The sequence below is a fragment of the Symphalangus syndactylus genome, chromosome 12 (assembly GCF_028878055.3).
Source record: "Symphalangus syndactylus isolate Jambi chromosome 12, NHGRI_mSymSyn1-v2.1_pri, whole genome shotgun sequence".
NCBI classification, from domain to species: domain Eukaryota; kingdom Metazoa; phylum Chordata; class Mammalia; order Primates; family Hylobatidae; genus Symphalangus; species Symphalangus syndactylus.
The window spans coordinates 101866013-101881271 of record NC_072441.2 but is presented as its reverse complement, the minus strand read 5'-3'; the positions used below and the strand labels follow the sequence as shown (position 1 = coordinate 101881271).

The 15259-nt window shown below is 39.7% G+C and overlaps 2 protein-coding genes across 7 annotated transcripts in view; one reads left to right on the top strand and one right to left on the bottom strand.

The window, feature by feature from the left end:
* Nucleotides 1–15259, bottom strand: part of DARS2 (aspartyl-tRNA synthetase 2, mitochondrial) — a 34291-nt gene that overhangs the window by 14472 nt on the left and 4560 nt on the right. For 3 of the 6 annotated variants that reach the window (XM_063627345.1, XM_063627347.1, XM_063627350.1), the window contains exons 4-11: nt 13465–13566; nt 12581–12676; nt 10266–10389; nt 9246–9292; nt 7359–7465; nt 6146–6215; nt 4808–4987; nt 3396–3503 (exon numbers count right to left, since the gene is read on the bottom strand). In XM_063627345.1, coding sequence (XP_063483415.1) covers nt 3396–3503; nt 4808–4987; nt 6146–6215; nt 7359–7465; nt 9246–9292; nt 10266–10389; nt 12581–12676; nt 13465–13566 — 834 coding nt within the window. Of the gene's footprint in view, nt 1–3395; nt 3504–4807; nt 4988–6145; nt 6216–7358; nt 7466–9245; nt 9293–10265; nt 10390–12580; nt 12677–13166; nt 13265–13464; nt 13567–15259 lie in introns of those variants that run through there. The other 3 variants (XM_063627346.1, XM_063627348.1, XM_063627349.1) reach the window with 2 other exon arrangements.
* The window catches only part of CENPL (centromere protein L), a 37283-nt gene continuing 35519 nt past the window's right edge, over nt 13496–15259 (top strand). The window contains exon 1 of the mRNA XM_063627369.1: nt 13496–13628. The gene's annotated coding sequence lies outside the window, so the exon portion shown is untranslated. The remainder of the gene's footprint in view (nt 13629–15259) is intronic.

Below are 15259 nucleotides of genomic sequence, written 5' to 3'. Positions count from 1 at the left end.
CTCTTATTGGAAATAGCTGTGAATGTATTCCACAGAAGACCCTCTATATCTAATATGCAGGATAAATGTTCAACATGAATGTCTACAACTGAATTGTGAAAGAAAACTTTCAGATCAATAAAAGGATTCAGAATTTGATTATTTGAGGTTTCTTAAAATTCTTTCTTTTTTGAAATTATCTCAATGTCTTTCAAGTGAGACATTATGGTTATCATGTTATATAACTTTGAAATGATCCAAACACTTACACAGTTTGATGTTTTGGGGTGTATTCCTCCTCCTTTCGAGAGCATGATGTTTTATCAGATCCCCTATGTGAGAACTTCGAGTGAACTCCCTCTTCCCCCCAGGAATGTTACCTCAAACCTTATCATAACCCCCATCTGTGAATTACTGACCTCAACTACTGGACTTCAAAAATACATATAAACTTAAGAGTTCCACAGACACTTTGATAGCACATGCTGTGACTGGCTATACTCTGTCAACTGCTTCTCCTACAGCCAAGAGATGGGTGATACTCTGTTAGTCTTGGAGCTAATCTCTGAAGCCTTGCCCACCCACACTGGCACTGCCCTCTAGCATCGAGGGACCTTAGGTGCAGTCTATACTGTGGTGGTCAAACCAGCTTCTCCCAAGAACAGCTCATATAAGAGTACACCTCAAACTTTAATTAGACTTTACTTTCCCCAGAGGACTACTTCCATCCTAATAGAGCAAGTGGACTTTAATAATTTTGGAACTCACTCGCTATGTGATTAATGCACCTCAGCTATTGAGTGTTTTCCCTGTGAGGATTGTTCATGTTATTCTCTCTTTTTTTTTTTTTTTTTTTTGAGATGGAGTCTCACTCTGTTGCCCAGGCTGGAGTGCAATGGTGCGATCTCGGATCACTGCAACCTCCGCCTCCCGGGTTCAAGTGATTCTCCTGCCTCAGCCTCCCAAGTAGCTGGGACTACAGGTGTGCGCAACCACACCTGGCTAATTTTTTATATTTTTAGTACAGACGTGGTTTCACCATATTGGCCAGGCTGGTCTCAAACTCCTGACCTCGTGATCTGCCTGCCTTAGCCTCCCAAAGTGCTAGGATTACAGGCATTAGCCACTGTGCTTGGCCCTTATTCTCTCTCTCTTTTAAGCATTGTGAACCTAAGAAAAAATTTTCTTTGTATGGCAATAAACCATGTGATTTGTGAAATCATACTTTAACCATCTTATTTCTACCATATGCCATGCATCATTAACTATATTAATGTGGCATTTAACTAGGTAAGGGAGGTATAAAAAGATGAAAACATGATCCACACTCCTGCAGTTCTTATATCTACTTGAGAAAGAACAACTTGAAATGGTGTAAATAATGATAGGCAAAATATCATACTGAGCTTACTTGAACATATTTCTTATGACTGGACTAGAGTATGGACAATAAATTGCATTTTTTTTTTTTTTTAAGATGGAGTGTTGCTCTGTTGCTCAGGCTGGAGTGCAGTGGTGTGATCTCGTGCTCACTGCAACCTCTGCCTACTGGGCTCAAGTGATTCTCCTGCCTCAGCCTCCCAGGTAGCTGAGATTACAGGCACCCACCACAAGCTAATTTTTAAATTTTTAGTAGAGATAGGGTTTCGCCATGTTGGCCAGGCTGGTCTCAAACTCCTGACCTCAAGTAATCCACCTGCCTTGGCCTCCCGAAGTGCTGGGATTACAGGTGTGGGCCACCGTGCCCCACATGACAATAAATTACTTTTTACTGAATATATGAAGTAAATAAAAAGTAATGAGAGGCCAGGCATAGTGGCTCACACCTGTAATCCCAGCATTTCGGGAGGCCGAGGTGGGTGGATCACCTGAGGTCAGGAGTTCGAGACCATCCTGGCTAATACAGTGAAACTCCATCTCTACTAAAAATACAAAAAAAACTTAGCCGGGCATGGTGGCACACACCTGGAGTCCCAGCTACTCAGGAGGCTAAGGCAGGAAAATCGCTCGAACCCGGGAGGCGGAGGTTGCAGTAAGCCAAGATTGGGCCGCTGCACTCCAGCCTGGGCAACAGAGCAAGACTCACTCTCCAAAAAAAAAAAAAAAAAGAAAGTAATGAGACTGAGCTCCTGAGTTCTTACTCCATTCTGAATATACTGCTTATGTATCCAAATGAGTATAGACTTTCAAAATCATCATCGTATTTAAAATATAACTGGAATGCTTCTTATGAAATTATTTTTAAAGCAGATGTACTACCTACAGAAAAGAGACGTGTACCATTGCTTTAGAGTCAGTGCTTGCTCAGCCCAACCATTCTTTCTCTCTCTTCTACTCCCACTTCTTTCCCTTCCTTTTCGCTTATTAAGTTCCATCTCCTTTTATTTCCCTGTTATTAATGCAACTGAGATGAGAACTCTCAGAAGATAAAGAATCAACATGCAATGGCCATGCTGGCACTGATACAGGGCTAAGAGACAGACAGACAACCGAGGCTGCAGACAGAATACTACGTATTATTTTATGCTCACATATTATCCACAATGAAGTACAGGAGTACTTCATAGCATCGTTTATTTATTTATTTATTTTTGAGACAGGGTCTTGCTCTGTTATCCAGGTTAGAATGCAGTGGCACAATCATGGCTTACTGCAGCCTTGAACACTTCAAGCTTCAAGTGATCCTCTGACCTCAACCTCCCGAATAGCTGGGACTACAGGTGTGAGCCACCACGCCAGGTAAATTTTTGTAGAGACGAGGTCTGTGTTCCTCAGGCTGGTCTCGAACTCCTGAGCTTAAGCAATTCTCCTGCCTTGACCTCCCACAGTGTTGGCATTATAGGCATGAGCTACCATGCCTGGCTGATAGCATTGTTTAAAGGGGGGAAAAAAAAAGAAAAAAGAAAAACACCCTGGATCTGGAATGTAAACTCACATTCATAAGATTTTATTGTTCTCTACTTACGGTTTTAGAAATACTTTTAGACTCTGTATAAAAATACCTATTTTGTTTTTTTCAAACACAGTTTTGCTCTTATTGCCCAGGCTGGAATGGTATGATCTCAGCTCACTGCAACCTCCGCCTCCCAGGTTCAAGCGATTCTCCTGCCCCAGCCTCCTGAGTAGCTGGGACTACAGGCACATGCCACCACGCCTGACTAATTTTTTGTATTTTTTAGTAGAGATGGGGTTTCACCATGTTGGCCAGGCTGGTCTTGAACTCCTGACCTCAAGTGATCCACACACCTCGACCTCCCAAAGTGCTAGGATTACAGGTGTGAGACACCACGCCCAGCAAAAACCCCTATTTTTATTTAAAAATAATTGTTCTTTCTGAAGTTTAAATATGACAGTATTGAACAAAGCTACTTCCAAAGCATACATTCTAGAGAAACATAAAATTGTACTTCACTTACTGCTCCTTCAGGGATACATATGGCTTTCACAGTTCCATGGGGCTTACTAAGTGCATCTTGAAGAAATCCAATCTCTGTGTTTCTAAACATATCACTGATATCTATAATCTGGAAAATGGGTAACAAAAAGAGATAACTAAATATGCAGTAATTTTTATCTGAAAACACTTTACAAACATTTTAAAGAATAGATCTTGATAATTTAACATTTATAGAATACATTCAAAGAGTGTTTACCATGGGTTAAGCAATATGACCAGTGTTTTACATATACTCATTCATTTCATATGAGGTTACCACTCTTTATTATCCCTATTTCATAGATGAAACCAAGACACAGAAATAAGGAACTTGCCCAAGATGGCATAGCTAGTAAGTGGCAGAGTCAGAATTTAACCCAAGCAGTCTGACTTAAGAACCAGATTAAGATTCCAGGCTTGGCGCAGAGGCTCACACCTATAATCTCAGAACTTTGGGAGGCTGAGGCGGGCAGATCACCTGAGGTCAGGAGGTCAGCCTGGCCAACATGGCAAAACCCCATCTCTACTAAAAATACAAAAATTAGCCAGTGTGGTGGTATGCGCCTGTAGTCCCAGCTACTCGGGAGGCTGAGGCAGGAGAATCGCTTGAACCCAGGAGGCCGAAGTTGCAGTGAGCCAAAATCTTACCACTGCACTCCAGCCTGGGCAACAGGGTGAGACTCCGTCTCAAAAAAATACAAAAAAAGAACCACTATTCCATATTACAAACGAAGAAACAAGAAGTAGTTGAGTTGGCAGCTATAAGTTGGTAGTTATGACTTTTTGTGTATTATATTTTTTTCATTCTAAGAATTGAGCACTGACTATTCAGACCAGGCAGGACTCAATTTCTAAAGAATGTGCACTGAGAACTGAGATATAGAAATGTCACCAGCATTACAGGGATCAAGGAATATTGCTCTTTAAGAGCAAACAAGTAGAGGCCTGGTAATGAAACTGTTCTATATAAATTCTACCCCTGCCTTAAATACTTACAGATATTAATAATTTGAATAAACATTGTGATATGTTTGAGCTTTTTATGGACCAAGGAAACTTAGTAACTCCTTGGCTTTAAAAAAAACTGAAAAGAATAGTTATTTTTTCTTTCAAGTTACCATTCATATCCATATAATCAATAACTTGCAAGTAATAAAAACTTTATGGCAAGAATCTTGCTCTTAGAAATGGATCTTGGAACATGATAGATAGAAAGCACTGTATTGCTAACATGCTATTATTCTCTCTTGCCCTAGCTCTGTAACAATGAAGGTAACAAGGTAACAACAAAAATATCATCTAACAGTGTGTAACACTTGTCAATTTCAAAGTGGTTTAAAAAGACTGCAGGATTATTTGGGGACAGAGTCCTAGAAAAGTGAAGATAAGTACCTTCATTCCAAAGCGAGTGTCAGGTTTATCAGTTCCATAGGTGGCCAGCGCCTCAGCAAAAGTCATAGTAGGAAAAGGAATAACCACAGGATCTTTGTCATTGGGCCAGGCATACTGGAGCAAACCCTCAATTAAACTCTGGATCCCAGTCTGGTCTACAAAAGACATCTCTATGTCAATCTGAAACCAAAGTAACATATGGAAACTAATTTAGCCACAATATATACACGTTTATATATTTTTCTGCTTTCAAGTTACTATAGAATTTTGCACATAAATAATACATGCAGAGTGTATAAATATTATTGTACATCTCTTTTATGTCAGACACTGTGCTAATGGCCTTACATACATTAACTTGCTTAGTTCCCACAACTATTTCATGGCTGAAGGCTCAGAGAACTAAGTTACTTATTTGCGTATGTGCAATTAGTAAGCAGCGAAGCTACATCTGATCCCATGTCTGTCCAACTCCAAAGCTCATGATTTTTTCACTTCAACATATGATTAAAATGCTATTGGCCAGGCGCAGTGGCTCACGCCTGTAAACCCAGCACTTTGGGAGGCCAAGGTGGGTGGATCACGAGGTCAGGAGATCCAGACCATCCTGGCCAACATGGTCAAACCCCGTCTCTAATACAAACACAAAAAATTAGCTGGGCATGGTGGCACGCATCTGTAGTCCCAGCTACTTGGGAGGCTGAGGCAGTTGAATTGCTTGAACCTGAGTGGCAGAGGCTGCAGTGAGCCGAGACCATGCCATTGCACTCCAGCCTGGGAGACAGAGTGAGACTCTGTCTCAAAAAATAGAATAAAATAAAATAAATAAAATAAAATAAATAAAATAAAATAAAATAAAATAAAATAAAATAAAATAAAATGCTATCATACAGAAAGCAAATCGTAATAGCTTTGGTAAGTCCATATATTAGATTAAAATATCAATATATAAAATTATTCGTTCTTAATATATAAGAGATTTGTTTTAAAGACTTTATCATGAACATTAGAACACTTTAGGAATTTCTGGCATTCCTTAGTTGCTGACCACATTCTTTATGAAAAGGACACATGCTCATTTTGGCAGCACATATACTAAAATTGGAATGACAGTGTGGCCCCTGTGCTATCCAAGGAAAGAAAAAAATTTAAAAAAGGACACATGAAATGAATAAAAAAAATGAATAATTAGTTTCTCAACTGCAGGTGAGTTTAATTAAATATCTGATGGATAAAATGTAATGAGAAGTAAAGTATTAATACTGCACTGGTTTTGAAAATACTATTTTCAAAATAGTAAGCCTGAATTTTAAGAAACAAGTGAATATAACTTTGTACCTGAGTAAACTCAGGCTGTCTGTCTGGTCTTGAACCTTCATCTCGATAACAACGGGCAACCTGAAAATATCTACAATTGAGAAACAGCATTAATTGAGTTATGATTCTAGGAAGGCATACACACTTTTCCCCAAAAGTTTAAAGCAATGCAAGCTATAAAACAAATGATACTGAAAAAACGTAAGAAGGGCCGGGCATGGTGGCTCATGCCTGTAATCCCAGCACTTTGGGAGGCCAAGGCGGGCAGATCATGAGGTCAGGTGTTCAAGACCAGCCTGGCCAACATGGTGAAACCCTGTCTCTACTAAAAATACAAAAATTAGCTGGGCGCAGGTGGCATGTGCCTGTAATCCCAGTTACTCGGGAGGCAAAGGCAGGAAAATCACTTCAGCCAGGGAGGCGGAGGTTGCAGTGAGCCGAGATCGTGCCATTGTACTCCAGCTTGGGTGACAGAGCAAGACTCTGTCTCAAAAAAAAAAACAAGTAAGAAATACTTTTATTTTTTATGACACTTTAATCGAATTAGATATACAGCTGACCTATGAGAAGTTAACTATTCTATATATTGTTTTCAAAATAAACACTGGCACCTCTGGATATTCATGTAATAGACTAGCATGCAAATCAGTCCATGCCAGCTCTTTTTATTAAAATTTTTTTTTAGTCCATGCTTCTTCATATATACTCTTTTGCTTTGGCCAAAGTGAAATACTTACTGTGCCATGGATACACTTGAGACTTTCTGTGCTATGCCATTCCAACTCTCATCTTCACCTGCTGAAATGTAGCTCTGTCCTCAAAGATCTAGCTCACAAAGTTTTCTATATTTCCTCAAACAGTATAATTTTAAAGCTCTTAACACCTAACTTGCAAATCTCAATACATTTACATTTGGTTTATATCACAGTTGGTTTTATTCATTATCCTATTCTGGCTTACTAGCCTTCACACCTTGAGAGTAGAACCTATTCTTTTTTTTTTTTTTTTTTAAATCCCCTCTCACATCTACTACCATAGAGCTTTGTACACAGTGGCCACCCAATAAACCTTTAATAAAGGATGACTACAAATTATGAGGGCATTTTATAAGTATTCTCCAAATTCTCATAAATTTTCTATCCTTCTCTTGAGAGCAGAGAGGATTTTGTTTCCTTTTTTCCCTTTGTTTTTCTCTTTTCCTTTTCTGACAACTGCTAGCATAAAAAAAGCTCACCTGTCTAAACCGCCAACCATCAGAAGTTGCTTAAACTGTTGAGGACTCTGAGGGAGAGAATAAAACTTTCCAGGTTCCCTGGATGGTACTAAAAATTCTTTGGCACCCTTTCAAAGAGAGAGAGAGAGAGACAGAAGACAGATTATTAAAAAACAAAAACAAACCCAAAGTATAACTGACTAGTAGAAGTTGTTACTTCAGTTTATCAATGAATGACTAAAGAACAAAGTTCCTACAATGACAGAGATAATTTCCTGCTTATCTTTGAGTCCCTAAAAAGACTTGCACATAGTAGGCTTTAAACACCATTGTATACGGTAGGTGTTAAGTTTATGCTTGTGGAATTGAATTTCCAATTGTTACTAGATGAATGAATTTTGTGTATCATTTCCTGTCCAAGTAATTCTTAATTGCATTTCCAAATTAAACTGTAGTTTTATAATTCCATAGACTGTATAAATCGAGTAAATATTAATGTTTAGAAATGTCATTTTTTTTTTTTTTGAGACAGAATCTTGCTCTTGTCACCCAGGCTGGAGTGCGATGGCACAATCTCGGCTCACTGCAACCTCCTCCTCCCGGGTTGAAGTGATTCTCCTGCCTCAGCCTCCCGAGTAGCTGGGATTACAGGCACCTGCCACCACCATGCCCTGCTAATTTTTGTATTTTCAGTAGAGACGGGGTTTTGCCATGTTGGCCAGGCTGGTCTTGAACTCCTGACCTCGTGATCTGCTTGCCTTGGACTTCCTCCCAAAGTGCTGGGATTATAGGTGAGAGCCACTGCGCCTGGCCAAAAAATGTCAAATTTTAATATATAAGAGATTTGTTCTTTAAAATAATTTTTTTTTTCTTTAGGGTCTTTAAGACAAGAGATACGGTCTTGTTGCCCAAGCTGGTCTTGAACTCCTGGGATCAAGTCATCCTCTTTGCTTCAGCCTCCCAAAGTACTAAGACTACATGTGTGAGCCACCATGCCTGGCCAAGAGATTTGTTCTTAAAGAAGCAATTCACTGGCTGGGCGCGGTGGCTCACCTGAGGCCTGTAATCCCAGCACTTTGGAAGGCCGAGGCGGGTGGATCACCTGAGGTCAGGATTTCGAGACCAGCCAGGCCAACATGGCGGAACCCTGTCTCTACTAAAAAAATACAAAAATTAGCCAGGTGTGGTGGCGCATGCCTGTAGTCCCAGCTACTTGGGAGGCTGAGGCAGGAGAATCGCTTGAATCCAGTAGGCGGATTCAGGTGACAGAACGAGACTGTCTAAAAAAACAAAAACAAAAAATACCAATTTATTAATGATTATATCTATAAAACTCAAATGAGACTGGGCAAGGTGGCTCACACCTGTAATCTCAGCACTTTGGGAGGCCAAGGCAGGCGGATCATTTCAGGTCAGGTGTTCGAGACCAGCCTGGCCAACATGGTGAAACTCCGTCTCTACTAAAGTAAATACAAAAGTTAGCCGGGCATGGTGGTGCATGCCTGTAATCTCAGCTACTCAGGAGGCTGAGCCATGAGAATCTCTTGGATCCAGTAAGCAGAGGTTGCAGTGAGCTGAGATCATGCCACTCCACTCCAGCCTGGGTGATGGAGTGAGACTGTCTCAAAAAAAAAAAAAAAAAACCCAAAACAAACCAAAAAAAAAAACAAACAAAAAATCTCAAAGGAAAGAAAATTTATGTGGAATAAAATGATTCTGACTCAAAATACCCAAATAATTTTCTCAATTCTTCAGAAAAACCTAGTTAATATGACCATCCTGAGGCAGTAAATAAATAAAATAACAAATAAAGTAAATAAAATAAACCAAGTGAATATAAAAGCAAAGCAGTCTAGCTTTATAACTAATAGGACATTATTAATAGACTGATTGAAGGAATATACATACCCCTGGGGTCCTCTTAAACAACGTGGGGGTTTCTATATCCACAAACCCTAAAAAGAGAGAAACATTATCACTTAGTAGACAGGAATGTGAAATTTGTCATATATCATGTCCACAATATAGTACAACAAATCTGAGGCTTCCCTTTAATTAAGAATTTTAGCTGAAATAAGCTACCAAGCCTACTGGTGCTGGTTTCTACAAATCTAAGAAGGAAGCTGAAGATTTTCATAAATACTATTCTGTTCATAAAGCATACTGTTCACATAAAATAATTCTAAATATTTAATGGATTCTTGTCTACGGAACTATTCTGATTTTTTAAATGTTCTGTTAGTGTAGAAATAACACAAATATAGCAGAAAAAGTCCAGGACTGAATGAGATGTCTACTTTAATTCACATGACATTTTTGAGCTCCCAATAAGTGATGTATGTACATGATAAAGAATTAAGAAAACTGGCTGGGTATCATGGTTCATGCCTGTAATCCCAGCACTTTGGGATGGTTAGGTGGGAGGATTGCTTAAACCCAGAAGTTTGAGACCAGCCCGGGCAACATAATGAGACCCTGTCTCTACAAAAAATTTTTAAAAATTGGCTGGGTATGGTAGTGCATGTCTGTGGTCCTAGCTACTTGGGAAGGTGTGGCGGGAGGATCGCTTGAGCCTAAAAGGTTGAGGCTGCAGTGAGTTGTGGTAATGCCACTGCATTCTAGCCAGAGCAAAACTTCGTCTCAAAAAAAAAAAAGAAAAGAAATCTTATAGAAAAAGCCAAAGGGCTGTCCTGCCTTTGATGATGATGGGAAATACTATAATACATTAATCAATGTAATAGCCACTATCATCTTTATCATCTTTAAAATAATGTTAACTTTTCTTCAAAAACTACATTACACATTGAGTGAATTCCAGACTTCTGGCAACATCTTGACCTCATGCTAAGGAAAGGATACAATAAAACTGCTGAATAAAATAGAAGAGATGCTACAAAGCTCCAAAGAGCATCTAGGCATTTCTCTTACCATGCAGATTACAGAGATATTCCCGCATTTTCATGACCATCTGGGACCTCAGTCGCAGGTTATACTGCATTTGGAAACTACGCAAGTCTAAGTAGCGATACTGCAACCGAAGAGCCTCTGTTTTCTAAAGAAATTGAAAGATTTTTATATTTAAATATTTTTCAATATTAGAAAGGTATTATCTTTAGAAATAGAGTTTGAATTTTCAAAAATTTTAGCTCTGTCTTTAGTTTCTATCATCAAGTAGCCCACTGTATGCTGTTAATTCCTACAACTTCCAATTTTGTCATCAGTGCAGATTTTACATTTTTTTACTATTCATTATTATTAATATCACTCTTCACTGACTGAAATTTGCCTACTTTACTAAACATTTATCCATTAATTTAAGCCCATAGCGGACCACGAGGTCAGGAGATTGAGACCATCCTGGCTAACACAGTGAAACCCCGTCTCTACTAAAAATACAAAAAATTAGCCGGGCGAGATGGCGGGCGCCTGTAGTCCCAGCTACTCGGGAGGCTGAGGCAGGAGAATGGCGTGAGAATGGGCGGAGCCTGCAGTAAGCCGAGATCGCGCCATTGCACTCCAGCCTGGGCGACAGCGAGACTCTGCCTCAAAAAAAAAAAAAAAAAGCCCATAGTTGAGTCTTGAAAAAAATTTAAAGATTTCAAAGATCTCTTAGAAAAATACACAGCACCATTATGCTGTATCTGGGCATGGTGGCATGTGCCTATAATCCCAGCTACTTGGGATGCTGAGGTGGGAGGATCACTTGAGCACAGGAGTTTGAGGCCAGCCTGGGCAACATAGCAAGACTCCATCTCCTAAAAAAAGATACACCAGAGTAGAAGATTCACCTGAATGGGATGCTGACTACAAGTGTAAAGAATGCAAGGGGACAGTGGATGGAATCTCCATGGTTGTACTAGTAGAAACAGTTTGCTTATTTTCTCTTTTTTTTTTTTTTTTTTTGATATGGAGTCTTGCTGTGTCACCCAGGCTGGAGTGCAGTGGCACGGTCTCGGCTCACTGCAACCTCTGCCTCCCGGGTTCAAGCGATTCTCCTGCCTCAGCCTCCCGAGTGGCTGGGACTACAGGTGCCTGCCACCACGCCCAGCTAATTTTTGTGTTTTTAGTAGAGACGGGGTTTCACCACATTGGCCAGGCTGGTCTTGAACTCCTGACCTTGTGATCCGCCTGCCTTGGCCTCCCAAAGTGCTGGGATTACAGGTGTGAGCCACCACACCCAGCCTAGTTTGCTTATTTTCAAGGCTACAAATCTCTGCATCCCTCTTTGTGCTGAAAACTTAGGAAATGCCTATAACTTCTCTTTTTGAATGCTCATCTGAGGAAAACTATATATTTTCTTTTTCAAAATAAGGTCAACTCTATAATTACATTGCTCTTTCTAATTAGATAATTAAGTATTGAGGGGCCAGGCGTGGTGGCTCATGCTTGTAATCCCAGCACTTTGGGAGGCCGAGGTGGTGGATCACGAGGTCAGAAGATCGAGACCACGGTGAAACCCCGTCTCTACTAAAAATACAAAAAAAAAAAAAAATTAGCCGGGCGTGGTGGCAGGCGCCTATAGTCCCAGCTACTCGGAGAGGCTGAGGCAGGAGAATGGCGTGAAACCGGGAGGCGGAGCTTGCAGTGAGCCGAGATTACGCCATTGCACTCCAGCCTGGGCGACAGAGCGAGACTCCGTCTCAAAAAAAAAAGAAAAAAAAAGATAATTAAGTATTGAGAACTTAAATGTAAGACTAATTGGCCATGAAATGAATTTAAAAATCCATTAATAGATCAGTTTAAAAATTAGGAATATATAAGTCTATAAACTGTGACAAAGCTGAAAATCATATGAGTGTATAGCTCCATCAACCCCTTAAACTTTGGCAAAGAACATTCTAAATTATGGTAATCCTATTTATATTTATATGCTTGGGAGGTCAAGAGTTCCTCTAAGCACACATTTTATCACTTAATAGATATAGGATCCCCTGTCCCATTTGGTCATTTCTAAGCTAGACATAAATTTCCTTTCAAATGTTAAATAATAGCAACAAAAAACTTGAATAATATCTGAAAAAACAGTCTAGGTATTTAGGGATTGCAACAGTTTATTGAACTGTCATTATTTCAGAACAGTGTGCCAAAAAATTGTAGAACTAAGAGAACACTTCATGATGTGTCTACAATAAAATGTTTAATTTTGTAGAAGTTAAACTTTTCTTTAAAAACACTCTGAAAATACTTGACTAGTCATCAACATTTTCTAGATACTCTATTTTATTAATAACAGAGGATGGTACCTTCACAAAGTCCTTAATTTCAAAGGGCAGCTTCTTGCAGGCATTCAGAAGCTCAGCTGTTTTAACTTTGATTTCAATCTCACCTGTTGGCATTTTCTTAGAGAGTGAGAAAGGAAGTGTTTTAAAAATTACTCATCAGGATATACACAAAATACACATTTGTAGAACATATGCATTTATTTACATATGTAAAATGTGCAAAGTCCTTATAGTGTATAGTATAAAACATACATGTCTGTGCATGATTTTGACATTCTTATGCATATCTGTGACCGATGTGTTCAGATATCAACAAACGTCATGGCATATCCTTGCAGTTTGATACTTGGGAGGCTGAGGCAGGAGGATCACTTAAGCCCAGGAGTTCAAGACAAGCCTGGGTAATACTGCAAGACCACTGTCTTCAAAAAAAAAAAAAAAAAAAAAAAATGGGCCAGGCACGGTGGCTCACACCTGTAATCCCGGCACTTTGGGAGGCTGAGATGGGCGGATCATGAGGTCAAGAGATGGTGACAATCCTGGCCAACATGGTGAAACCCTCTCTCTACTAAAAATACAAAAATTAGCTGGGCGTGGTGGCACGCACCTGTAGTCCCAGATACTCAGGAGGCTGAGGCAGGAGAATCACTTGAACCCAGGAGGCAGAGGTTGCAGTGAGCCAAGATCGCGCCATTGTACTCCAGCCTGGAGACAGAGCGAGACTTAGCATGCATATTTACATAGATGTGTTTGTTTGTAGTCAAGATTTTGAAATCTGTCAGTTCATTTGTAGAATTTATTCAACTTTAGTGCCTAATGTCCAGTCATATGTTGCCAGAATGTGTACACAGACAGTGCAAATGCATACAAGCAAAAATTACACAGATCTCTTCGAAACTACTTACTGGATTCTCTTGTCCTGCAGGACGGGAAATGACTGTACCAGACACTTGCACCACAGATTCCACAGGGGCTTCACATAAAATCTTCTTCACAGAGGCTGCCGACTACAGAACAAGGGGGAAAGAGTTCTGAGAAACAAATGAACTTACAGGAATCTTCAGTAATTGTAAGTAGATGGTTTAAAAAATGTCAATAGTCACAGCTTAATTACCATAAAGGCTGGGGCTGCTCCTTAATGACTTTATTACCAAATTTAGTAAAAATTACATCCCCATTTTGACTCTATGTAATACAGCAAGTAAAACTATTAGTTAAGAGCTTTAAAAAAAATTTCCTTAAAGGAAAATAAGGATAAGAATGACTATCATTAGTGCAAACAAGTCCCACATACTTGAAAAGCAATTGTCTCCAGGGTTAGTCTTAGGGGCAGTTAAATCCAATAGCAATAATGGGTCAAAGTCAAAGGAGTTCTCCAGGGTTAGCTATACTCATCTCTGGATGTTGATCCCTAAAAGATAATTCATTGCTCTTTATTTATTTCAAAACTTAAGAGCTGAATAAATAATATTTTTCTTAGGCATACAAGCATTAGTAAAAATTACAATAGAAACCAACTTTGCCCAGTAAGTATGATGGAAGTTCTTTATTTTATCTAATTCTTTAATTTTAATTTTTTTTTTTTGACACAGGGTATCACTCTGGTTGCCCAGGCTGAAGTGCAGTGGTGCAATTTTGGCTCACTTCAGCCTGAACCTCCTGGGCTCAGGTGATTCTCCCAACTCAGCCTCCCAAGTAGCTGGGACTACAGGCGCATGCCACCACACCCAGCTAATTTTTTGTGTTGTTATTTTTTTTGAGATGGAGTCGTGCTCTGTTGCCCAGGCTGGAGTACAGTGGTGCGATCTCGGCCCACTGCAACCTCTGCCTCCCGGGTTCTGAGTAGTTGGGGTTAAAGGCGCCCGCCACCATACCCGGCTAAATTTTTGTATTTTTAGTAGAGACGGGGTTTCACTATGTTGTTGGTCAGGCTGGTCTTGAACTCCTGACCTTGAGATCCACCTGCCTCAGCCTCCCAAAAGTGCTGGGATTACAGGCATGAGCCACCGTGCCTGGCCAATTTTTTGTATTTTAGTAGAGACGAGGTTTCACTCTGTTGCCCAGGCTGCTGGTCTCAAACTCCTGTACTCAATCTGCTGGCCTCGGCCTCCCAGAGTGCTGGGATTACAGGTGTGAGCCACCATGCCTGGCCTTGAATTTTTTAATTAAAAAAAATTTTTTTTCAGAATATCACTGTAATATTTTATCTAATTTCAATGGTAATTAAATTAAATACTTTTCTGAGCAGTTAGTACCTTCACATGGCTTCAAATTCAAAGAGTACAAAAAGATATAGTGAAAAGCTTCCTTCCCCCAGCAGCACCCAATGTTACCAGATATTTAGGTATCCTTCCAGAGACATTTCGTAACATATATACAAGCAAGCACACACACACACACACACACACACACACACACACACACACACACACAGAATGTATATTCTGCATCCTTCCCCCAGTTTTTATACAGATGACAGCACTTAGAGTGCTGGAGTTTAACAGCTGCTCTTCTGTATACTCAAGAATACAGGATTCTTCAGTTAACAGTATTCCTTGGATTTTCTTTTTCCTATTAGAATAGAACTTCATTCTTTTTCGTACGGCTGAGCAGAGTATCGTATTGTAAGAATATACATTATTTTTTAAGCCAGTCTCTTATTGGAGGACATCTGGGTGGTTCCAAATTTTTTTCTATTAA